This window comes from Scyliorhinus canicula, chromosome 8 (assembly GCF_902713615.1).
Source record: "Scyliorhinus canicula chromosome 8, sScyCan1.1, whole genome shotgun sequence".
Taxonomy (NCBI): domain Eukaryota; kingdom Metazoa; phylum Chordata; class Chondrichthyes; order Carcharhiniformes; family Scyliorhinidae; genus Scyliorhinus; species Scyliorhinus canicula.
In genome coordinates this window covers 21,974,638-22,000,601 of record NC_052153.1, presented here as the reverse complement: position 1 = coordinate 22,000,601, position 25,964 = coordinate 21,974,638, and the positions used below count along the sequence as shown (strand labels likewise).

The 25,964-nt window shown below is 46.1% G+C and overlaps 1 protein-coding gene across 3 annotated transcripts in view; it reads left to right on the top strand.

Annotated features, from left to right (window-relative positions):
• The window catches only part of gldc (glycine dehydrogenase (decarboxylating)), a 169,618-nt gene extending 161,857 nt beyond the window's left edge, over positions 1 to 7,761 (top strand). For all 3 annotated transcript variants that reach the window (XM_038804258.1, XM_038804260.1, XM_038804259.1), the window contains 2 exons: positions 5,129 to 5,209; positions 7,046 to 7,761. In XM_038804258.1, the coding sequence (XP_038660186.1) occupies positions 5,129 to 5,209; positions 7,046 to 7,189 (225 nt within the window). In that variant the 3' untranslated portion in view covers positions 7,190 to 7,761. The remainder of the gene's footprint in view (positions 1 to 5,128; positions 5,210 to 7,045) is intronic.
• Positions 7,762 to 25,964: the final 18,203 nt, after the last annotated feature.

Sequence of the window (25,964 nt, the reverse complement as noted above, 5' to 3'; positions counted from 1 at the left end):
CGTAACCTAAAGTCTCAATAACAAGCACCCATCCACGCAATCAAGACACATCATTTATTAAACTGGAAACTTCATCGGCATTACCAGATTAGGCACCGTGATTAAAACCTGCTTCTTTTCCGAATGTGACTAGGCTCATTCGACCGGCACCAGCAGTTCTCAGATACTGTACCCATTTGATCTTTTCTTATGCCCCTTGGCTAGTTGGCATTTCTTTGACAGTGCCCCATCAGAGAGGGCATCACAGCTGAGCCCAGTCCTCTTCTGGCACTGAAGAGGAAAGCTCTCTGGAAGCTAATCAGAAGTGGCTGATTTTCCCATCACCGGAGCATTGAGGCTGACTGTAGTTTCGCAACTTGCTGCCCCTGTGGCCAGATAACTCAGCATTGCCCGCGGATCAAGCTTGAGTCAATTTGCCATCTGTGGTTCAGTTGGCCTGTGGCTGGAATTATTTTAAAAATACATTTACTGGGTGCCGCTGGCTAGGCCAGCATTTACTGTCCTTGCAAAGGTGTTGGTGAGCTGCCTTGCGGAACCTTTGCAGACTTTGTAGTGGAGTGATTATGGCGTGACGGCACTTCCTTGGTCCAGGCATTCAATACTGTTGCTTTATGAATAGTGCACAGTCTATATCATGTCCGAATGCAAAGGTGTCCAACGCTCATCCTCTGGGCCAATTTCAGACCATAGTTCTCTTACTAAGCCCTTTCAGCTTAGCATGCAAGCTTCAGCTCTTAATGCTCCCCAGGCCTAGAGGATCGGAAAGGCAGCTTGGTGTCCCATTGGTAGATCAGTTGTGGAGCCTTTTTTATTTGCACCATTTAGGGGTCACTTCCAATCAGTTTCCAAGACTGGGAATTTTAAGGTGCCGAGACTGAAGATGATCTGCCAGATTCTCCGATCCGCCAGCCGCGTTTTCCTGGGCGGTGGACTGTCGCCGGCAGTGGGATTCTCCGTACCGCCATCTGCCAATGGGATTTTCCAATGTGGCCATCCCAGGCCGCCGGGAACCCATGGGCAGCTGATAATCCCGCCAGCGGAGAATCCAGCCTGACGTATTTTGAAGCCTTACGGGGAGGGCTTGAATTATTTTAGTATGAAGGAGGTGTCTACAATACCATTGGTAATCAGTTCATTGGTTGGAACACTTGTGTCCAGCTCCGGCTACTTTCTAACCCAAATGACCAAGGGGACGGGGGTGGGGTTCACAGAATATAAAATATATCAAACAGGATATTGTGCTGTTGACCTGTAATTGTTAAGTGGGCATTTTCAAAAGTCATCACAAATGTTGTGTCTGTAAAATTTCAGACACTTCGACCAGTTTATTAACCAAACGTTTTACCCAGGTATTTTTATAGATGAGGTGAACAAAGGACAATGCCATGTGTAAAAATCAAAGAACTTTATTCAACAAACAGTAAAACAGTTACCCTTAAATGAACCCTTAAATTATCCCACTAATCGCAGCCCTAAGATTCTTAATATGACCCGTGCCGGTGAACTGAGCCGCGTTGGAGTCCGACTCTCTGAGCCTGCTCAGGGCCTTCAGTGCGAATGCGGCTCTCGCACGCTGCTTTCTTCCGTCTCCTGCTGCACCGAGTCTTTGCTGCTGCGAGGAGAGGAGGATTGATTCATATACCCCTCCCCGCGCCTCTCCAGAAACTTGGCCAATGGGGTCTGGGGAGGGGGTCCCAACAGCCAGTGGACCTGGCGATGATTGTTCGGCGGGACACCAAAGGCCCGCCCCCAGGTGTCTATCTCCGGTGGTGTTGTTTGCGTGTAACCTGTTGCCATATAAGGTAACGGCGGGAACTCTGGGTGCCAGAAAGTCTGGCTCGAACTGGGCGACCTAAAACAAATGGATGCGTATGAATGGAGCCGATTATCTCCTGATGTCCTGGAGGTTTGGCTGTGCTTAGTGTATTTGGGTCAAGTTCAAATTCCCATCAGCCTGCCTGGAGTAGACTGCAGCTTGATTTAAAATGTCCAATTCTTAATTTAGAGCGTCCAATTTTATCGAGCCTAAAATCCAGATCACCACACAAAAGGAAAGTGGCAGTATGATTACACTTTCGATACAAAAGACAGGCGAAAGACAGAGGTGTAAAATTAGGTGTTACTCTGACACTCTAATCAGGGACAGAGGAATTGCTGGATATAAAATCCAGGGCAGCAGGGTAGCATGGTGGTTAGCATAAATGCTTCACAGCTCCAGGGTCCCAGGTTCGATTCCCGGCTGGGTCACTGTCTGTGTGGAGTCTGCACGTCCTCCCCCTGTGTGCGTGGGTTTCCACCGGGTGCTCCGGTTTCCTCCCACAGTCCAAAGATGTGCGGGTTAGGTGGATTGGCCATGCTAAATTGCCCGTAGTGTCCTAATAAAAGTAAGGTTAAGAAGGGGGGGGTTTATGGGTATAGGGTGGATACGTGGGTTTGAGTAGGGTGATCATGGCTCGGCACAACATTGAGGGCCGAAGGGCCTGTTCTGTGCTGTACTGTTCTATGTTCTATGTTCTAAAAAGAAGACTAAATTCTGTCTGGTTTGCCGTCTGGCATCCTGGGCCACTTGGTGCGTGGTAATTAATTTGTTAACCAATCCTAGCAATGAAACTCAACCACGTCATCTTCACAAAACCCAAATGTGAGGCAAAAAAATACCACGCTGGTGGAAAACCTCGGGACCCAAAGGTCCAAACTCACCTGTTCCTCCAACGCGTGCTACATTTAATGTACGTCTTACCTCATATTACTCTTAACCGGGTGGGCCATCTCGCAGTGCGCGGACATTCTATTTCCTGCATCCTTTAGTTCAAATATAATTTGTGCCATAACTTAGTGAAAGCATGGACTTCTCACAGTGCACGGGGGTTGAGTGAGATATCTGGAATCTTTGTGAACAAAGTGTTCCTCCCTGAGAAATAAACAATGAAAAAGGGGGTTAATTAGAGTTAAATCAGGTACAGAGAGATGAAGAGAAGGAAAAGGAATAATGACAGAAAACGCTGAATGAAGCCAGCAGGCCTGGCAGCATCTGTGAAAAAATGAAAATCGCTTTATTGTCACGAGTAGGCTTCAATGAAGTTACTGTGAAAAGCCCCTAGTCGCCACATTCCGGCGCCTGTCCGGGGAGGCTGGTACGAGGCTGTGGAGGGAGAAACGATAGTTTCGTGTCCGTAAGATTATTCTTCAGATCTGAAGAGGGATAGAAATGTAATGAATTATATAGTTGGCGAGGAAGGGGCAGCACGGTGGCGCAGTGGTTAGCACTGCTGCCTCACGGCGCCGAGGACCCGGGTTCGAATCCCGGCCCTGGGTCACGGTCCGTGTGGAGTTTACACATTCTCCCCGTGCCTGTGTGTCTCACCTCCACAGCCCAAGAAGACATGCAGGGTAGGCGGATTGGCCACTTGGGGAAAAATAAGAATTGGATACTCTAAATTTAATTTTTTTAAATGTTGTTGGAGAGGAAGGTGGAGGAGGTGGGGCAAAATAGAAGGTTTGGGGTAGGTCAAAGCTAAGGAGAGATAATGGACATAATACAAAGGGGATGTTAATGGTAGCATTAAGGACGAAAGACGGTTCTGATGGTGGCTTAAAGGGAAAAGAAAATCGGATTCAGCAAATGTGAAAGAGGTGGAAAAAGTAAGAAAGAAAGAAACTAAATTTGAAATTGTTAATACTTCTGAGAGGAATTTGCCACATGCAGGAACGAGATTTTGTTGGGCCTGGGGTTGATTGGCATTGCGTTGACAATATTCATGCCGTTAAAAGGCTACTAGCGTTCGCGATGGGTGGTGAACTTTCTGTGGTGAGTTTAATCGTCAATTAATATGCAAATACAGCAAGTTATTAAACATAAAGGGGAGGTTTTAAAGGGTGAGATTTTGTTTGTGAAAAGCAGTCGGCAGAGTTTTGAAAATCGGTCAGTAGGTTCTGGAGATTCACAACTCGCGCCGTATCTCTACGCCCCCTGACGTCACTGGGTGCATATATCAGGGTTACTTTTCCAGAAATATTTGGACCATTATTTTCTGAAAGCAATCTATCTAATTAGCAATTGAATCAATGCTAATAGCTTCCTAAAGAGTTCCTTAGATTGACCCACTAAAATAATTTGCTGTATTTTCCTGACTGGTCTGGCATCCTGACATCAGCTGCAATTCCGGACCAGGAACTCGGAAGTTGGTGAGGCATCGGTGACCATTCTTCTTGCCAATTAAAAAGCTGCGTCAAGGTCCCCAGTCCGATGGGGAAACTGGCAGGCTCAATCAGAAAGCCTGCAGGGATGTTTTGTGTGCCACCCCACCACGAGAGCTGGGCAGGAGATTATGAGGCCACCTCGAGATGGACTCTGCAGGATGGCCAGTGCCTGTAGCCCTCTGATATCTGTGGCCTTGGGATGGGGGATTTAATGGAGGTGTCGATAGTCCAGCCACCCTGTTGCTGTCAGGAAAACCCTGCTGGCGTCACCAATCTGCCCACCCAAGTGGGCACCTAATTGATCCTAATTAGCTCGCTATCGCTGCCGGACAGATGGCTGGTGCCAATCTGACACCATTTCTGGCAAGATGGCATGGAGGTGGGAATGCAGTGAGGAGCCAGACCCAGACAGGATTATCTCATTTTACACCCTGCGGCTCTTCCAATCCCATCTCTGCAAGTCTGCAAAAGTTCAGCCCAATGTTTTCATGGATTAGTTTGAATTTACTCCGCCCTTCAAGCACACGTTGCGCCCTTTGTTTTTTTTTTGTAGAATCCATCCTTACCTTGCAGAAGGAGGCCATTTGGCCCATCAACTCTGCACCAACCTTCCGAAAGAGCACCCCACCGCCCTATCCCCGCTAACCTGTTCTGGACAAGGTGAAACAAAGTCTACATTATCCTAAAAACAGCAATCGTATCACCTGAGCTCTTTTCCAGCGCGATCGTGCCCCAATTACAAAATCTGATCCAGCTATCCGTTCAATCATTTTGGTTGCTCTCTGAAATTGGCTGTCCAGTGGCTAAGTAGATTCAAATCTGCCTATGTGTGTGAATTTGCACTGATGGCTGGGCAGCCTTTAGTTCCTCTTCAACGAGGCTTGATCTGTTTTGGAAGTAAAAATCGTTGTGTTATTTTCATCGGCAGATGTCTCCACACACGTTGGCTTGCATTGCAGCACCCAGTTGGGACCGGCCGTACTCTCGAGAGCAAGCTGCATTCCCATTGGTAAGTGAAGCCCTAATAGCTAATTTAAAGAGAAGCGCCATTATATTAGTGTTGGGTTAGATCTGTGTATAATGCGTACGGTTATTTATGCCCAGGAGTAGCCTGTTTCCATCAGGCCAGCAAAGCTCATTGGGTGGGATTTACCGAGCAACCCACCACGTGTTTCACGGCAGCGGGAGGAGGCCTGCCATTGGCCAGCAGCAGGATCTTCTGGTCCTGTCGTTGTCAACGGGATTTCCAGTTGAGTACGCCCCTCGCAGCCGAGAAACCAGCGAACGCCGGGAAAATCTCGCCCACTGTCTGGATCTTTCCTTATCCATTTTTTTTCTTTTTTTTTTTTGCAACTGCTGACTCCAACAAACGTCCGTCTTTCTGTTATCTCCCACTCTCTGCCCTTTGCAAAGGTGGAGCCCATTCCCTCCTCACACCCTAATTCTGCTCGCATTTGACAAGCAGAGCGAACACCACCCACCAATGAGATTGTTAGCGGTTCTGTGTTGTGTGCACAAACCTGTGCTCTGCGGCGTTTCCTAGGTTTCTAACCTGCGTTCCCAAGCTTTTAATTCCTCTTCAAACTGTGCATTCCTGGAATGTCCATGTCCTGTTAGCACAGTGTTTAGAAACGGGTTACCACTTCAAGTCTGTACCACTCTTTGGAATTTCCACGGTTTCTGCCAAGTAGGGTTATTGCAGTATTGCATGTCCATGTGACTAAACATTCTTGGCTGAATAACTGATCTCGGCAGTTACTGGGAATCACAGCAAGTTGGGGCACTCGCTATTCCTTTCTGCCTGGGCATCAGTCCAGTCCAGCTGATGCTGTGGAAGTCCAATTTGGGCTGTTGCAATCTAAATAAATTGCCAGTTCCTGTGAAGACTTGTTTCAGCTGCAGTGGCAGCCCCACTCCAGCTGAACACATGATAACTCTGCCTCAAACCATTACAATCTCTTTACAGTCAATTTCTGGGGGCATCTTAAACACCTTTAAAACAAAAGGGCGGGAATAAGGGTATGACTTCTATATTGTTCACTTTTGAGGCAAAACATTGCAAAACATAGAACATACAGTGCAGAAGGAGGCCATTCGGCCCATCGAGTCTGCACCGACCCACCTAAGCCCTCACTTCCACCCTATCTCCGTAACCCATTAACCCCTCTTAAACTTTTTGGTCACTAAGGGCAATTTATCATGGCCGATCCACCTAACCTGCAGATCTTTGGACTGTGGGAGGAAACTGGAGCACCCACGCACGCAAGGGGAGAACGTGAAAAATCCGCAGAGACAGTGACCAAAGCAGAGAATCGAACCTGGGACCCTGGCGCCGTGAAGCCACAGTGCTACCCACTTGTGCTGCCCTTAAATATTGGTGGATACATACGTTTACATGCAGTGGATTTTATTGAAGGGGAGTTGGTAGTGTAGCAGTAATGTCACTGGACTTGCAACCCAGGCTCTGGGGTCATGGGTTCAAATCCCCCCATGACAGCTGGTAGAATTTAAATTAACAATAATAAATCAATTCAGTATAAAGTTAGCAGTGGCAACCAACACTGCATCTATTCACGAATGCACCTTGGGGAAAGGAAGGAAATCTGCCATCCTTACCTGGTCTGAATGTGAATCCAGACTCTTAGCGCAAGGGCAATCAGGGATGGCCAACAAAGGCTGCCCTTGGCAGTGACACAGCCAGCCTGTGAAAGAACGATGGGGTTTTTTTCCCGGGTCCCGGAACTGGAAAAGAATTGTCAGGCTGAACCAGGAATATCCATTAATTATTTCTTAAATTTTGAATCGTTGGGATGTTTGTTTAAGTGTCCTTGTGGTTGTTTTTCAGCAATTTGTGAAACCAGAAACCAAATTTTGGCCGACAATCGCTCGGATTGATGACCTCTATGGAGATCAGCACTTGGTCTGTTCCTGCCCACCAATGGAAGCCTATGAATCACCCTTCACAGAACAGAAAAGAGCTTCGTCATAAAACTCCGTCATTGATTGATTTTTATTTCTGCGGGTGTTGGGTTCAGTCGATGATTGCTGTCAACAAGCCCAGCCACGTGATTTTTCTTTCCTTTTTCTTTTGCTTCCAAAATCAAGATCTGGCGAGTCAGATATCTCAATTTGTGTGGGAACGGCTGCTGATGTATTTTTTTTTAAAAGAGCAGATGCTACGTCCGAGTCACACTTCAGCTGTTGGTATTCAGTGCCTCGACATTAAGCAGCATCGAGTTACTTAAGTGGCCTTGATCCTGTGCACTTTTTTTCTTGACTTGACTTGAGAACTGCTCCGGATGCAGATGTGATTGAACTGTGATGTATCGTGTTCTCTACAGTGCTGCTGGACAGGCAGCAGGTTATCAGACTATATACAACTGTGCCCTAGTGACAAAGTGGTCCTAGAAGGTAGTATTTTTAATGTTTGCTTTTGACGTTCTTGTTTGTAATTGTCCATGCTTCTATAACTGTAACCAGGCATCTCCTGGTTAATAGAGATTTTTTTTTTTAATGTAAATTTTAACTATCTTGTCATTCCAATAAAAACTCTTAAACTGATTTTCATATTTTCTTCTCACTTGGTTCCGTAACGAGCACCGTCAGTAGTTTTTATGGTTCTTGAGGTTATTCATGCCTTCTCCACCTTGCCTTGCACCTGAGGTGTGGTGACCCTCAGGTTAAATGACCACATGTCAGCTCTCTCTCAAAGGGGCGAGCAGCCTATGGTCCTCTGGGACTGTGGCGACTTTCTTTCATTCATTCAAGTTCCGCACAAGCAGGTTTTGCGCACTTTGAATGTACTTACCCTGAAAACTTATGGTCCGATGTGTTTTCAAGTTGCCATGGCTGGTGGATAGAGATCCCTCATCAAATCACCGCTGAATTCTCCCATGTTCTTCCCCTGCGCAGAAGTAGATATCACTTTAATATTCAGCTCAATACGAATGAAGTGGCGAGGAGATCTTGGGGCGCAGTGGGTAGCGCCCCTGCCTCTGAGCTAGAAACTCCAGGTTTCAGTCCTACCCCAGGACTCGACGACCAAGGAAGGTGCGTTCATAACATAGCCAAACAGGTGCGCCAACCTGCAAATCCTTTCAAACACGGCAATGGCTGGCGGTAAGAGCGGGAGAGACTCCTGGTCAGCCATGATTGATAAAGAATGGTGCCCCTCAAACTATAAGCCCCTGGCGACAGACTAGAATCCATAGAATCCCTCCAGTGAAGAAGGAGGACATTCAAACCATCAATCTGCACTGACCCTCTGAAAGAGCACCCCGTTTAGGCCCGCTCCCCTACCCCATCCCGCTAACTCCCCCTAACCTGCACATATTTGGACTGTGGGAGGAAACCCACGCAGACCCGGGGAGGACGTGCAAACTCCACGGAGACAATCGCCCAAGGCCGGAATTGAACCCGGGTCCCTGGAGCTGTGAGGCAGCAGTGCTAACCACTGTGCCGCCGTGCCGCCAGCGACCTGTTCCGGGATTTACTAGTTCTGGAACCAGGCAAATGTCCACCTCACGAGGTGCGGGGAGAGCATTGGAATTGGAGTGAGGTAGCAATCGGGAATTTCCTGATTTTCCTGTGTTCTCCTTCATCACCACATGCAATTGGCAATCAGGATCAGCTATGTCCCCGGGCTGAAAGTGGTTTGGGGAAAATCAGCTTCCTTGGAAGCATGTATGAGAGACTTAATTTTCGATCTGTGAAAGCTGAATTTTCCCTTTTTGATTTTGGGAGCTTTTCTTCCATCTCTCGCGGTAAAATTCAGTGATGGATGAACTCCGCATTACGGATATGGGGTTTTTCTCTATTTGTGTTACTTGGAGTCGGAAACAGGGATGTGAAACAGCTTCAGTTGTACCAAACGCAGATTGCCCATATCCATGCTGTCGAGGTTCTGGATCCAGGCCCACCCACCCAGGAATATCCAAGGTGGTTCTCTGCTCAAGCAGAGCCTCGCAGAGGGACTGACTATTGTGTGGTCAGATCTGACCCATGCACAACCCTCATGCGTGGCTTTGTCAAAGGCAGTCAAGGTCATCATAGCTCGGCATAGCCGGCGGGTCGGGCCAGAAATGTGGCGGGGCGGAGAATCTAGACCGTGAAGTTGACTACCTGTGCGAATGGAGTTCTGTCGTTCCCTGCTGGTGTTGTAAGTTTTGTATGTTTGGATTAAATCACCTCCAGAGGATAACGGTCCAGTTTATTTAATCGTTCCTCAGAAGACAGTCTCACTGTCACAGGAATTAATTTAGGGAACCTCCATTGCATTCCCTCCATGGCAAGTTTATCTCTCCTTGGGTAAGGAGACTAAAACTGCACACAATAGCCCAGGGCCTGAATTTCCAAGGGGTTGGTACATCTTGGTCAACTCCAGCCGGCCCAATACCATTTCACAGCCTAATGAGTCTGGATTGGCAGAACTGCTACCCATAATGGGAGGAAGTACCCCCTTGGAGAGCTACTGGCCAATCTGATTGAGGTACAAAGATAGATAGGAATACAATGTGGAAAAATGTGAGGTTATGCACTTTGGAAGACAGAATGAAGGCATTGACTATATTCTAAATGGGGAAATGCTTCGGAAATCAGAAGCACAAAGGGACTTGGGAATCCTTGTTCAAGGTCCTCTTAAGGTTAATGTGCAGGCTCAGTCGGCAGTTGGGAAGGCAAATGCAATGTTAGCATTCATATCGAGAGGGCTAGAATACAAGAGCAGGGATATAATTCTGAGGCTGTATAAGGCTCTGGTCAGACCCCATTTGGAGTATTGTGAACAGTTTTGGGTCCCGGATCTAAGGAAGGATGTGTTGGCCTTAGAAAGGGTCCAGAGGAGGTTCACTAGAACAATCTCTGGAATGAAGAGATTGTCGTAGGAGGACCGGTTGAGGACTCTGGGTCTGTACTCGTTGGAGTTTAGGATGAGCGGGATCTTATTGAAACTTACAGGATACTGTGAGGCCTAGATAGAGTGGACATGGAGAGGATGTTTCAACTTATAGGAAAAACTAGAACCAAAAGGCACAGTCTCAGGCTAAAGGGACAATCCTTTAAAACAGAGATGAGGAGGAATTTCTTCAGCCAGAGGGTGGTGAATCTGTGGAACTCTTTACCACAGAAGCCTGTGAAGGCAAAATAACTGAGTGTCTTTAACAGAGAGAGGTTTTTGATTAATAAGGAGATCAGGGGTTATGGGGAGAAGGCAGGAGAATGGGGATGAACAAAATATCAGCCATGATTGAATGGCGGAGCAGACACAATGGGCCAAATGGCCTAATTCTGCTCCTATGTCTTATGGTCTTATGGAAAACCAGCTGTGAGGAAGTTCTGCAAAGGGATATAGCGAGGTTAAGAAAATGGGAAGAACAAATTGCCAGGGTATAATTTGGGAAGATGTGAGATTGTCCACTTTGGGAGGAAGAATATAAAAGCAGAATATTATTTAAATATTTCCTTCTATCCCTAAAGAAATGGCTGCAAAGATGGTGGATGCAATAATTGGACTCATCCAAAATTCTCTAGACTCCGGAAATGTCTTATAGATTGGAAAGTCTCTAGATCCTTGGTGAGACCCCGCATGGAGTGTTGTGCCGTTTTGGTCTCCTTACCTAAGGACCACTCCTTGCCATGGAGTGAGTGCAATGATGAGAAACTGCAGAAGGTTGCAGTGCAGAGGGATCTGGGTGTCCTTGTACACAAATCACAGTGAAGCATGCAGGTATAGCAAGTAATCTGGAAGGCAAATAGAATGCTGACCTTTCTTGCAAGGGAGATGGAGTATAAGAATAGGGAAGTCTTGCTACAAATTAATAGGGTATTAGTGAGATTGCGCCCAGAGGACTGTGTACAGTTTTGGTCCCATTACTTAAGTAGAGTTATACTTGCATGAGAAGCAGTTCAGAAAAGTTTCACTAGGATAATTCCTGGGACACAGGGAGTGTCTTACGAGGAAAGGTTGTGGCAGGTTGGACCTGTACTCGTTGGAGTTTAGAAGAATGAGGGGTGATCTTATTGAGACCCAAGATGCTGAGGGGGTTTGACAGGATAGATGTAAGTGGATGCTTCCATTCATGAGGGAAGATAGAACTAAGGGGCACAGTTCCAAAACAAACGGCCTCCCATTTAAGATGAAGGTGAGGAGGAAATAATCTCAGGGTGGCTTGTGTTTGGAATTCTCTTCCGCAGAAAGCAGGATCACTGAATCTATTGAAGGTTGGTTAGACAGATTTCTGATCGACAAGGGAGTCAAGGGTCATCGCGGGGGCCAGGAAAATGGAGTTAAGGCCACAATCAGGTTGGCTAAACGGCCTGCCCCCCCCCCGCTCCTATTTCTTACGCTATTTATATCATCCACCTGTCCTGTAATACTGGGACAGTGACATCGTTTTCAGAAGTCAAAACTTATTATTTTTTCCATCAGCCAAATAGGAGATCCATAACGAGCCTAATGTTCTCTTTTTTTGAACTTCTACTTTATTGACAGCCGCACCTTATATACATAACATTGCAGTCATGTTAGTCGTCTGCAAACATCTGCATTTAGGCTGCATATTCACTTCCATCTTTACCCTAATCATATAATAAATTTCTTTAGCCCTTCCATCGATTTAACAAAGGGATCTGCATTAGCAGCAGGACATGGAACTGAGGGAAGTGGGGACATGTGATCACTGGTTTTAGTTAGCAAATATTTTTATTTTTAAAATAAATTTAGAGTACCCAATTATTTTTTTCCAAATAAGGAGCTATTTAGCATGGCCAATCCACCTACTCTGCACATCTTTGGGTTGTGGGGGTGGAACCCACGCAGACACAGGGAGAATGTGCAAACTCCTCACAGACAGTGACCCAGGGCCGGGATTCGAACCCGTGTCCTCAGTGCCGTAGGCTGCAGTGCTAACCACTGTGTCGTGTGCCGTCCTTTAGTTAGCAAATATGACAACTTAACCAGGCCCCTAAAATCCTCTGCCGTGCTGAAATATTTGCAGCTGGCACACACACTGTCCATTGTGGTACATTCCCTGCTGTGTTGAATAAGGAAACTATTGAGAGGGTAACCCAAGTCTTGTCTCCTTCTGCATTGGGCCACACCGTGAGGCCCTTTTACATATGAGGAGAGTTAAAGTTGACCAGAAACCTGCACTGTTATACTGCTGTTCTAATTTGCTGACAAAAGTTCCCACAACAGGCGCTAAAGACCCACTCCTAACTCATCGATCCCATCTCCATTCGGATGGGGTACGGTCAGCCGAAGAGAGTCACAGAGCAGATTGTTCCTCAGCTGGCGCTTTGAGAAGCCAAGCACACATCTCCTTGGACAGTGGCTTTTCTGAACGATTGCAGCAAGCTCATATCTAAAGGCAAGTTTTACAATATTGGTGCATAATTAGGCATGTTATTTAATCTCTTTGGCCAAGCTGCGTGCTAAACACCTGTCATTTTATCAACACGCACTGTGTTACATGTTCCATGAGCATTGTCACTATCTTGGTCGAGGTCTTAAAGATTAAGAAAGAATTTGAGAAGCTAGATGTTGAGATGTTTCTACTTGTGGACGAGATTGAAGTAGGGGCCATTAATGAGATGGTCAATAATGCATCCAATAAAGAATTCAGGAGAAACCTCTTTACCCAGAGAGTGGTTGGAAGATGGATCTCAATGCTACAAAGAATAGTTGAAAAGAATAACGTTCATGGGGAAGCTCCATGAGCACACGCGGGTGAAAGGAATAGAAGGACAATTAGTAAGTTTGCAGATGACACAAACGTTGGTGGAATTGCGGATAGCGATGAGGACTGTCAGAGGATACAGCAGGATTTAGATCATTTGGAGACTTGGGCGGAGAGATGGCAGATGGAGTTTAATCCGGACAAATGTGAGGTAATGCATTTTGGAAGGTCTAATGCAGGTAGGGAATATACGGTGAATGGTAGAACCCTCAAGAGTATTGAAAGTCAGAGAGATCTAGGTGTACAGGTCTACAGGTCACTGCAAGGGGCAACACAGGTGGAGAAGGTAGTCAAGAAGGCATACGGCATGCTTGCCTTCATTGGCCGGGGCATTGAGTATAAGAATTGGCAAGTCATGTTGCAGCTGTACAGAACCTTAGTTCGGCCATACTTGGAGTATAGTGTTCAATTCTGGTCGCCACACTACCAGAAGGATGTGGAGGCTTTAGAGAGGGTGCAGAAGAGATTTACCAGGATGTTGCCTGGTATGGAGGGCATTAGCTATGAGGAGAGGTTGAATAAACTCGGTTTGTTCTCACTGGAACGATGGAGGTTGAGGGGCGACCTGATAGAGGTCTACAAAATTATGAGGGGCATAGACAGAGTGGATAGTCAGAGGCTTTTCCCCAAGGTAGAGGGGTCAATTACTAGGGAGCATAGGTTTAAGGTGCGAGGGGCAAGGTTGAGAAGAGATGTGCGAGGCAAGTTTTTTACACAGAGGGTAGTGGGTGCCTGGAACTCGCTGCCGGAGGAGGTGGTGGAAACAGGGACGATAGTGACATTTAAGGGGAATCTTGAGAAATACATGAATAGGATGGGAATAGAGGGATACGGACCCAGGAAGTGTAGAAGATTTTAGTTTATTCGGTCAGCATGGTCGGCACGGGCTTGGAGGGCCGAAGGGCCTGTTCCTGTGCTGTACTTTTCTTCGTCCTTTGACAAATTGATGAGATTAGGTGAATAGGGGTGGGAGACTTGTGTGGGAGCACAAAGCTCATCATCAACCTGTTGCACAAAAGGATCTGTTGCTCCGTTGTTGAAATTAGGTTGTAACCATTTAATCATGTTTCTCAATGATGAATCCAATATGTAGCATTTAGTCATGTCATATTACTCGATACACAGCCCACTAAAGAAACAATTCTAATTGCTTACATTGACATTATTATTTTAAATGATTTAAATGGCTGTGGTATTCCAATGGTTTTAGTGTTAGTGAGGAATGTGCAGGAAAGGGGAACTTGGATCTTCTCTCTATCTAAACGCAAAGACAAAGAATGATAAACCCCCAGGATAAGATAAAGCTCATAACCCTTTAATACAGACAAGGTGCCAAGACACCGGGTATCACCGTAAACGATATTGAGTTCCCCATGTGCTTACAGTACAATGAACAAAGCATGTAGAGCAAGGTAGTGAGTCAAAAAGATAGTGAACTGTTAAATATGCCACCTCAGCAAACATGCGTTGTGCTGTGCATGGATATAGTACAAGATAGCAAAGTAGTGTAAGGATGGGACGTGTTAAAATCCAGAAACATCTCTGTGGTGGTTCAAAACCTATACAAAAAAGATTATAAGCCTAATTAACTTGAACAAGACTTTGGAAAGCTAAGGAGGTTGTATTGTCTGTCATTTAATGCAATCTGGAAGAATAGTTATATAAAACCTAAAATTATTAATAATAAATGTATATTAAGCTTTAGCGTGAGTACTGGTTAAAGGTCAGCATCTGGCAATAGTGCCAACAAAAGCAAGCTGACCCTCATTATGAATGCCTGGCTCAGCTCCAAAAATGGACAATCCATTTAGATCTCAGCAATCGATAGCTGCAGAGGGAAGTGAAGGGTTTGTTGGATTGGTATCTCTATTACCTTGAAACAATCGGCTGTTCCTTTGAAGAATTATTTTCATTGTGTGCATGTTTATTTACACAAAATTAAGAGGTCTGAAGTGGATAAAAGCTTCAGCCGTTGATATTATGAATGGCTGTGATTGATTGACAGCTTCATGAGAAGGTAAGAGAGCCAATGTATTCAATGTTCAGTGTCTGTTTCCAATTTAGTAGATGGCTTAAGACAGGTATATCCCCCACGGTTCAAGACTCCTTTGAGAGGTTGTGAACCACGTTGCTTACGGAAGGATCCTGACTCCACTAAAATTTGTTTGAACTGCCCACCCATGCACCGGAACCAGCAAAGTTGGGGGGGGGGGGGGGGGGTCGCTCCGTGCGGGCTGGCTCCCCATACCGTTATCCCACACTGGTGACACTTGCGGGAGTTGGGGCAGGAATCTTGGAATTGGGTCCTGCCTGCCATTTCTAATGGGCTGCTGAGGCGGACTGACTTGGCCAAAATCCAGACCGTCAATTCTGTCTCTCTCCACAGATGCTGCCAAACCAGTGCTTTGATTTGATGTGATATCAAAGCTTGCTGATTATTGGAGCTATATTGGAGCTAGAATCAAACAGTATTTATTGACAGATTACTGCTACACAGTGCTAGGAAATTCCCAAATATTATGCGGACAGCTTGGAGTGGCTCTGAGCTGTGTTCTCTGCGGGAAGGAGGCAGGGGTGGGGATAGATTCTAATTCCCATGAGTATTTGATAGCCTACAACCTTGAAGGCAGTCTGGAGGATAAAAAAGCGATCTCTCTGGCCTGGGCTATATTATTTGCCCATCATTTTGTAATTTTCCATAAGGCTGGACAATAGTTATAGATACAAAATTCAATACTGTTATTAATCAACATAAATAAAGCTTGATAATAAAAATGACTCAGGCTGCAATCGGAGGCAGTTATTGTTGCCAGACGAAGATTTTGTCATGACTGTCACCATGGGGATATCTGCTGACACACTGCCGAGTGTAAAGTTCACTATAATCGCCCTTGTGTGCTCTTCATCTGCTAATGTCAAACTCCTGCAGTCGTAAACTTTGCAGCACGGTAGCATTGTGGATAGCACAATTGCTTCACAGCTCCAGGGTCCCAGGTTCGATTCCTGGCTTGGGTCACTGTCTGTGCGGAGTCTGCACATCCTCCCCGTGTGTGCGTGGGTTTCCTCCGGGTGCTCCGGTTTCCTCCCACAGTCCAAAGATGTACAGGTTAGGTGGATTGGCCATGATAAATTGCCCCTAGTGTTGGGTGGGGTTACTGGGTTATGGGGATAGGGTGGAGGTGTTGACCTTGGGTAGGGTGCTCTTTCCAAGAGCCGGTGCAGATTCGATGGGCCGAATGGCCTCCTTCTGCACTGCAAATTCTATGATGATATTGACACGTCCCAATCTCCCGCAGTCTCCAGCTGACAAAACTCCAGAATGTTTCGGAAAGTTACATGACTCCTGCACACATCACGGTGGCTGTAAATAGAACTCGATTTTTTCCAATTCATATCGATTCCCCAAGTTAACTAAGGATCTCAAGAAGTCACAGGTCAAAACTGTGCATGTGCTTTTGTAATACCCTAATTGAACCAAATAGGACAATTTACACATCTAGAATTCAGCTTCCATGAGTCTGCGCCTGAAGACTGTCTAGTACAATGATAATGTCGACATTTTTAAAGAATTGTTTCATGATCAGAAGAATTCTTAAATGTAAATAAATATACTATAGTACATTTCATTCTATTTCCAAACGGAATCTGTGAAATGACTGGTGTTATTGGCGAGTGAATGTTTCAGCACATGGTTGTAAGCTGCAGATGTGTTCCTGCTGGGATCCGTATTTGCCTGTATTCTGCTCCTGTAATTCTGGCACCTTATAGATCCCCAATTTTAATGGCTCTACCAATGGTGGCCGTACCTTCACTTGCCGAGGACTGAATCTCTGGAATATCCTCCCGACACCTCTCTGTCTCAAACACAATTACCTCCTGAAAATCTACCTTGGAACAATCGTTTGGTCATTCGATCAGATGCCTTGGTGGCGTGGTGTCATACTCCGTGGCATCATAGTTTGCTAAAAATATATTTTTATTCTCCTTTTTCACATTTTCTCCCAAATTTACACCCGCCCAACAATAAACAGTCAGTAATGACTGCAAATTCAATCCCCATATCAATAATAACAATCCCATCCTCGCACCAAATCCCAAAACATTAGCCTGCATGTTAACATAAATAAGAAAAAGGAATCAGGAATCACCCATTGTCACCGTTAACACATACAGTCCCTCTCCTTCCAACCCTCCCAACACCCCCCATCCTAATGTTCGATATGATCCAATTCTTGAAAGTGCATAATGAATAACGCCCATAAATTGTAGAACCCCTCCATCCTTCCCCTCAGTTCAAATTTGACCTTCTCAAGCGTCAAGAATTCCAGCAGGTTCCACCACCATGCCAGGGCACAGGGTGGAGAGGTTGATCTCCATCCCAACAGAATCCGCCTTCAGGCAATCAACGAGACGAAGACTACAAATCTGCTTCGCAACCCGTTTCCAACCCCGGCTGGTCCGACACCCCAAATATGGCCTCCCGAGGGCCCGGGTCCAGTTTCACGTGCACCACTTTAGAGATTACCCTTCCAATAATCCAACAGCTTTGGACAGGACTGAAACATATGAACGTGGTTTGTGCCCCACCTCCCCCCCCCCCCCCCCCCCCCCGCAACGTTCACATACACCTTCTACCCCCTCAAAGAGCCGGCTCATCCTCGCCCTTGTGAGGTGTGCTCTATACACCACCTTCAGCTGTATCAGCTCCAACCTCACGCACGAGGTGAAGGTGTTCACCCTCCGGAGCATCTCACACCAGAACTGCTCCTCCATACCCTCTCCCAGTTCTTCCTCCCACTTTGCTCTTTCAAAATAGCCCCGTAAACCGCCGACACTACCCCCTTCTCCAGTACCCCTGTCGTCAGCACCTCCTCCAGCAATGTGGAGGCCGGCTCTACCAGGAAGCTCTGTATCTCCTTTCTGGCAAAGTCTAGAACCTGCATGTATCTAAATATTGTCCCCTGCTCCAGCCCATACTTCGCTCCTAGCTCCTGCAAACCAACCCCCAAGAAACAAATCTTTTAGTGTCCTAATTCTTTTCTCCTCCCATCTCCGAAAATTTCCATCCCACTTCCCTGACTCAAATGTATGGTTCCTCCGAATCGGCATTTCCCTTGACCTTGCCGCCAAGCCGAAATGCTGGCGAAACTGCCTCCAAATTCTCAACGAAGCTATTACTACCGGACTCCCTGAGTATTTCCCCAGGGCCATCGGGAGCGGTGCTGTTGCTAGCGCCTTTAATCCCAACCCCCTACACAAACTCTGCTCCATTCTGAGGCATCATAGTTTATTTTATGGTGTTCCTGTGAAACACCTTGAGGTGTTTCATTACATTAAAGGTGCTGCATCATTTCAAGTTGTTGTTGAATTGAGATCTGCAGATTCAGCAATTTGTCTTCTGTGGATAATAAATCGGAGAAATTCAATCACTTTGCATCACTCTACACAGGCTTAAGTTGATGCTCTGAAGGCAGGCAGGGCTTCAGGTTGTGTTTTTCATTAATATTATTGATTGGAGCAGTGCTATGCCAATGAATTTCTCCCTCTAACTATCATACTTCGGGGAATTAAGGTCTATGCCTCATTCACATTATTTGCAATTTAAAAAAATCTCATTATGCTACTTCAGTTTTTTTTATTCGTTCACGGGATGAGGGTGTCGCTGGCTGGGCCGGCATTGATTGCCCATCCCTAATTGCCCTTGAACTGAGTGGTTCCCTGGGCCATTTCAAAGGCAGTTAAGAATCAACCACATGTCGGCCAGTCGGGGAAAAGATGGCAGATTTCCTTCAGTGAATCAGATGGGTCATAGTCATCATTTAGACTTTTAATTCCAGATTTTTTTAAAAATCAAATTCAAATTTTACCATCTGCTGTGGTGGGAATCAAACCCGTCCCAAGAGCATCACCCTCACTCTCTGGATTACTAGTCCAGTGACAATACCACTTACCCACTTCTTTTTCTTTTTTTAAAAAAAAATTTAGATTACCCAATTATTTTTTCCAATTAAGGGGCAATTTAGCGTGTCCAATCCACCTACTCTGCACATTTTTGGGTTGTGGGGGCGAAACCCACGCAGACACGGGGAGAATGTGCAAACTCCACACGGACAGTGACCCAGAGCCGGGATCGAACCAGGGACCTCAGCGCCGTGAGGCAGCAGTGCTATCCACTAGGCTACCGTGCTGCTCCACTTACATGCACAGTAAGAAGTCTTACAACACCAGGTTAAAGTCCAACAGGTTTGTTTCAAACACGAGCTTTCGGAGCACGGCTCCTTCTTCAGGTGAGCCGTGCTCCGAAAGCTCGTGTTTGAAACAAACCTGTTGGACTTTAACCTGGTGTTGTAAGACTTCTTACTGTGCTCACCCCAGTCCAACGCCGGCATCTCCACATCATGGCCACTTACATGCGACATGGAAATCTACATTGTTGTGGTTGAAACATCTTTCCTTTAATTTCTTGTCATTGTATCCATTTGATGTATGAAGCAGTGGTGGATGACAACATTGTGCCCATTGATGTATATACCTCTTGAACTGGGCTAGTGCACTCGGTGAGGAGTCAGAAGATCAAATGCAAAGCCACTCTTTTGCAGCCATCTTTTTTATTTAGAACATAGAACAGTACAGCACAGAACAGGCCCTTCGGCCCTCAATGTTGTGCCGAACAATGATCACCCCACTTAAACCCATGTAACCCGTATACCCATAACCCAACAATCCCCCCATTAACCTTACACTACGGGCAATTTAGCATGGCCAATCCACCTAACCCGCACATCTTTGGACTGTGGGAGGAAACCGGAGCTCCCAGAGGAAACCCACGCACACACGGGGAGGACGTGCAGACTCCACACAGACAGTGACCCAGCCGGGAATCGAACCTGGGACCCTGGAGCTGTGAAGCATTGATGCTAACCACCATGCTCCCGTGAGGCCCTAGGAACTAGGAAGGAAACATTTATAAATGTTTTTTATTGGGTTTTTGAACAAAGTATATTTGCCGTTATGTATGCAGGATATGATGTATATAGAAGAGGGTACACACACACAAATCACAAAGAGAGAGAGAAAAAAAAGTAACAACACGAGAGAAGTACAAAATCAAATAATGTAACATGTAACTGGAAGGGTATTATGCACCCGCCCAACAGCAGCAACTCTACACTTGGCAAAATGATTTACACACATAAGTAGGCATTGTAGGGGACAGAGACTGAGGGGGGCGGGGGGGGGGGGGGGGGGGGGGGGGGGCGGCAGATATACATTTGGGTGCCGGAGAGACAATTACAGAGGGCAATACTCGAATGGGTCTGGTGCTGGTGTTGCCCCTTACTTCTCCCGGACGGATTTCGATGCCGTGGTCGTCTCACGCTCACTTCCGCTTCAGTCGGCCCTCCTGTCTTCCACCTGTATTCTCCTTTTTCTCTGTTCCTGTGGATGGCAAGTTTGTTATCGTTCCCCCCCCCCCCTCCTCTGTTGTTCCCTGTCTCTTCCCTCTCTCACCCCCTCCGCCCCCTGCCCCCACCCCCTGTGGTTCGCCATTCCTTCCTCTTAGCTTTAGCTGTCTCCTTTCCCCCACCGCCCGGCCTATCTCCCCCTCTCATGCTTTGGCTGCTTTCCCCTGGTTCTTGGCTACCTGGCCATTCTTCTGCTTGTTTGTTGGCCAAAAACAGGTCCCGGAACAATTGGGTGAACGGCTCCCACGTTCTGTGGAAGCCGTCGTCTGACCCTCGGATGGCAAATTTGATTTTCTCCACTTGGAGAGATTCCAAGAGGTCGGACAGCCAGTCTGCAGCTCTGGGCGGTGCTGCTGACCGCCAGCCAAACAGGATTCTACGGCGGGTGATCAGGGAGGCAAAGGCAAGGGCGTCCGCCCTCCTCCCCAGGAATAGATCTGGCTGGTCTGAAACCCCGAAAACCGCCACTTTCGGGTATGGGTCCACCCTCACCCCCACCACTTTGGACATAGCCTCGAAGAAGGCTGTCCAGTACTCCACAAGTCTGGGGCAAGACCAGAACATGTGGGCGTGGTTGTTTTACAGCCATCTTAGATACTTGTCTCCTGCGTTTTGTGTTCACAGTACATCGCGTACGGCAGAGTTGAAAGCGGTTTGACTAAAACACCAGAATTCAAGGTATTGTTGTGTAAGGCATGGATTGTTCACAGTTCTTAAGGGATTTAACTGTACTTAGTTTATCTGTGAAATCTTGATATATGCAGGGGGTAGGTCCATCTGTAGGATACTGGAGTGATGTTTTCTTCAATTCACGAAGGGGGATTGGTTAGCTCAGTTAGCTGGATGGCTCATTTGCGATGCGGAGAAACGCCAACAGCGCGGGTTCTATTTCCCGTACCGGCAGAGGTTATTCATGAAGGCTTATACTTACTTGATACAACTCTGGTTAGACCATTTCTGGAGCACTGTATTCTGTTCTGGGCACTGCACTAGGAAGGAATAGTGGAACCTGGGTACAATGATCCAAGAGACAAAAGAAAGTAGCTCACTTAAGTTTATTATAAACTCAAAGGCTAAGGTCGCTACTGCGGCATACAACAATAGGGGACTAATGAGAGTGCCGGTCCTGGTTTGGGCCGGTATGTAAAGGGCTAAGTGACGAGCCCCAACTGGCTGGCCGCCACCCAATAGTGGGGAAGTTCGTATTTAGAATTTAGAACATTTAGAACAGTACAGCACAGAACAGGCCCTTCGGCCCTCGATGTTGTGCCGAGCAATGATCACCCTACTTTTTAAACCCACGTAACCCGTATACCCGTAACCCAACAATCCCCCCATTAACCTTACACTACGGCAATTTAGCATGGCCAATCCACCTAACCCGCACATCTTTGGACTGTGGGAGGAAGCCGGAGCACCCGGAGGAAACCCACGCACACACGGGGAGGACGTGCAGACTCCACACAGACAGTGACCCAGCCGGGAATCGAACCTGGGACCCTGGAGCTGTGAAGCATTGATGCTAACCACCATGCTACCGTGAGTCCCACGGAGAGATCAATCAGTGTATCCCCTGGGCTTTGTGAGGGTTATCACACTAAGCTACTTAGCTTCTTGAGGCTGCACAGCAGTTCAATATTTGGCTGATTTACAACCTAACTCATCATAGAGAGAATAACCCAGATTCACCAATCATATATATGGGGCAGCACGGAAGCATAGTGGTTATCACAAATGCTTCACAGCTCCAGGGTCCCAGGTTCGAATCCCAGCTTGGGTCACTGTCTGTGTGGAGTCTGCATGTTCTCCCCATGTGTGCGTGGGTTTCCTCCGGGTGCTCCGGTTTCCTCCCACAGTCCAAAGATGTGCAGGCTAGGTGAATTGGCCAGGCTAAATTGCCCTCAGGGTCCAAATTGCCCTTCGTGTTAGGTGGGGTTACTGGGTTATGGGGATAGGGTGGAGGTATGGGCTTGGGTAGGGTGCTCATTCCAAGAGCCGGTGCAGACTCGATGGGCCGAATGGCCTCCTTCTGCACTGTAAATTCTATGAATAATAAAGGGGTTAAACTACGAGGAAAGATTGCAGACTTGAGATGCACATCCTCACATATAAAAGATCATGGAACTATATAATTAAGGTGTTTAAGTTTAAATGATTTGATAGGGTGTATAGAAATAAATTATTTCCTGGGGGTTGGGAAGGTCCCGATAAAGCCAACAATATATTTTGGTATGAGTAGCAAACTCAGTGAGTAAATCAGGAGGCAAGTTAGCTGCACCAGTTTTGAATGCATTGAAGGTTTTGACACAACCAACCGCAGTTCAATTTGCTTTTTATTTATTTTATATAGTTTAATTCTTCTGGCAAAACCCAGGCAGGATGCATCCTCTGCTCTGGTAAACTGACAAGGTATCTGGTGAGCGAGAGTGACTGCCCTTAGCACCAAGGGCACATTTGACCAAGTGTGACGTCAAGGAGCCCGAGCAAAACTGGAGCCAATGGGAATCAGGAGGGAAAGCCTCCATTGGTTGGAATCATACCTGGCCAAAAGGAAGATGGTTGTGGTTGTTGGAGGTCAAGCATCTCAGTCCTGGGACATCACTGCAGGAATTGCTCAGGGTAGTGACCAAGGCCCAACCATCTTCAGTTGCTTCATCAATGGCTTTCCCCCACCAACACAAGGTCAGAAGTGGGGATGTTTGCTGATGATTGCAAAAATGTTCAGCGACATTCGCGACTCCTCAGATACTGAAGCAGCCCAGGTGCAAATGCAGGACAATATCCAGGCTTGGGCTGACAAGTAGCAAGTAACATATGTGCCACACAATGACCATCTCCAACAAGGGAATCTAACCATCACCCCATGACATTCAAAGGCATTACAAGAGCAGGTCAGAGGCTAGGAATCCTGCAACAATTAATTCACCTCCTGAATCTTGTCTACCATCTACATGATGCAAGTCAGGAGTGTGATGGAATAGTCTCCACTTGCCTGGATGAGTGCAGCTCCATTGACACTCGAGAACCTTGATGCCGTCCAGAAAAAAGCAGCCTGTTTGATTGGGACCTGATCCACAAACATTCAATCCATCCACCTCTGATGCACAGTAGCAACAGTATGTGCCATCTACAAGATGCACTGCAGCACCTTCCAAACCTATGACCACTGCCATCTAGAAGGGCAGCAGATGTTTAGGAACACCATCAACTGCATGTTCCCCTCCAGGCCAGTCACCACCCTGACTTGGAAATATATCGCCGTCCCCAATTCCTGGAGCTTGCCCACTAACTGCACTATGGGTGTACCATGGTCTGTAGGAGAAGGCAGCTCACCACCACCCTCTCAAGGATAATTAGAGATGGACAATAAATGCTAGCCTAGCCAGCGTCATCCATATTCTGTGAACTTAGCAGGTCCAGCAGGGATTGTATAAAGAAACCACTCAAGCTGCTGTGAATATCTTGGCCCATAACTCATCTCTCTGCCGACCTCTACCCCACTACATACAGGTTGCCAGTATCTATATATGCATCCTCACCCTAATTTGTTTCAATTGAAAAAAGAGCAGCGCAGAAAGCTTCTCATATCACAGCGATAACTATCCATTCCCAATAATCTTGTGATCATTTGCGCTGGGCCTATTGTGGTTTTATATGCATCAGCGGTTGGTGGCTTAACATTAATATCCAAGTTCATTTTATTCTATCAAGGTGCTGATAGAAAGGAGATTTCCGTGGGCAGCACGGTGGCGCAATGGTTAGCACTGTTGCCTCATGGTGCCGCGGTCCCAGGTTCGATCGCGGCTCTGGGTCACTGTACGTTTCGCCCCCACAGCCCAAAGATGTCCATGGTAGGAGGATTGGTCACGCCAAATTGCCCATTAATTGGGAAAAATGGATTGGGTACTCTAAATTTAAAAAAAAGGATTTCCCACAGCGATGAGCAAAGTTCCTCTTTCAATGAAAAATAGAATTTTCACACTCCTGTTACGGAGACTTTTGTTCATAAAACTTTGTGCCTCCGGGATTGCAAAAATTAAGGCATAATTTGAACTGACCTCAGAACCAAACTATATGTAACAGACGGATTACCTGAATGAGCGCAGCTCCAACACTCAAAACCTCCAGGACGAAGCAGCACGCTTGATCGGCACTCCTCTTAAACAAACACTCCCTCCACCATTGGCGCAAAGTGTGTACTACATCAAAAATATGCTAGAGAAACTATAGCTTCAACACCACCTCGCAAACCTGCAACCTTCACCACATTGGAGTCAGTTGGCAAATGGGCTATGAGGGTAACCTTTCTTGTTAAAAAAGAATTTCACTAAGGAAGGGTTTTGCACCTGAAACATTAACTCCCTTTGCCCTTTAGTGATGTCATAGAACATACAGTGCAGGAGGCCATTCAGCCCATCGAGTCTGCACCGACCCAATTAAGCCCTCACTTCCACCCTATCCCCGTAACCTAATAACCCCTCCTAACCTTTTTGGTCACGAAGAGCAATTTATCATGGCCAATCCACCTAACCTGCACATCTTTGGACTGTGGGAGGAAACTGAGCACCCGGAGGAAACCCACGCACACACGGGGAGAATGTGCAGACTCTGCACAGACAGTAATCCAGCGGGGAATCAAACCCAGGATCCAGGCACTGTGAAGCCACAGTGCTATCCACTTGTGCTACCGTGCTGTTGATTGCCCTGGGGATGCCTTTGCTGCCTATGTTACTGTTACTCCCAATTTCCAGCACATTTTCATTTTATTTTCAAAAGGTGTGTCATTTTTCAAAGCCGTTGATGTCACTTCACATTGCAATAATGCCAGGTTCCAAATAACTGGAGTCAAATCAATGAAAACATTTCAAATGTTAACATATTTATTGGTAAGTACTGGTCAAGGAATATATATCAAATCTCAAAACCACAATATGAAGTGTTTTTCTACCCCAGGCCCCTCCAAGCTAGAATTGTTGTAACACTGATACAGACATAACTGCCACATACAAATAATCTAGTTATATATATAATGTGTGACTAAAATGCTAAAAGTGGCATATTCAATAATAACAAATGTATTTTCTTTACATGATGTGTTCTGTTTGACTAGAAGTGCTTTTTATTTCCTTTGCATTTTGAAATGCAAATCACAAAACAGGTTACTGAACACTAATGTAAGTACAATATTACATAATTATCCTTAAAAGTTATTAGTAGTCAAACCATTCAAAATATAACAAGAATGCACATTTAACCTCACGAGAAAGCCCATTAACTTGCTTTTTTTTTCTTATTTTAACTTTTTTTTCAAAATAGCAACATTATAAAATCAAGGTAAAGAAAGGTATAATCACCACAGAATTACTTTAAATCAGTTATAATTTTCAGTGCTATTACATTTCAAACCCAAGCGTTATGGACCAGGCACAGATGACATTGATTTGAAGAGGCAGTGTGTAGCTGGACTTCCTTTAGACTGAAAACTCCCCATAAATTCCTTCCCACTGTCTTCAGGTAGTTTAAAAACATTTTATTTATTTATTTTTCTTTATAAATTTAGTGTACC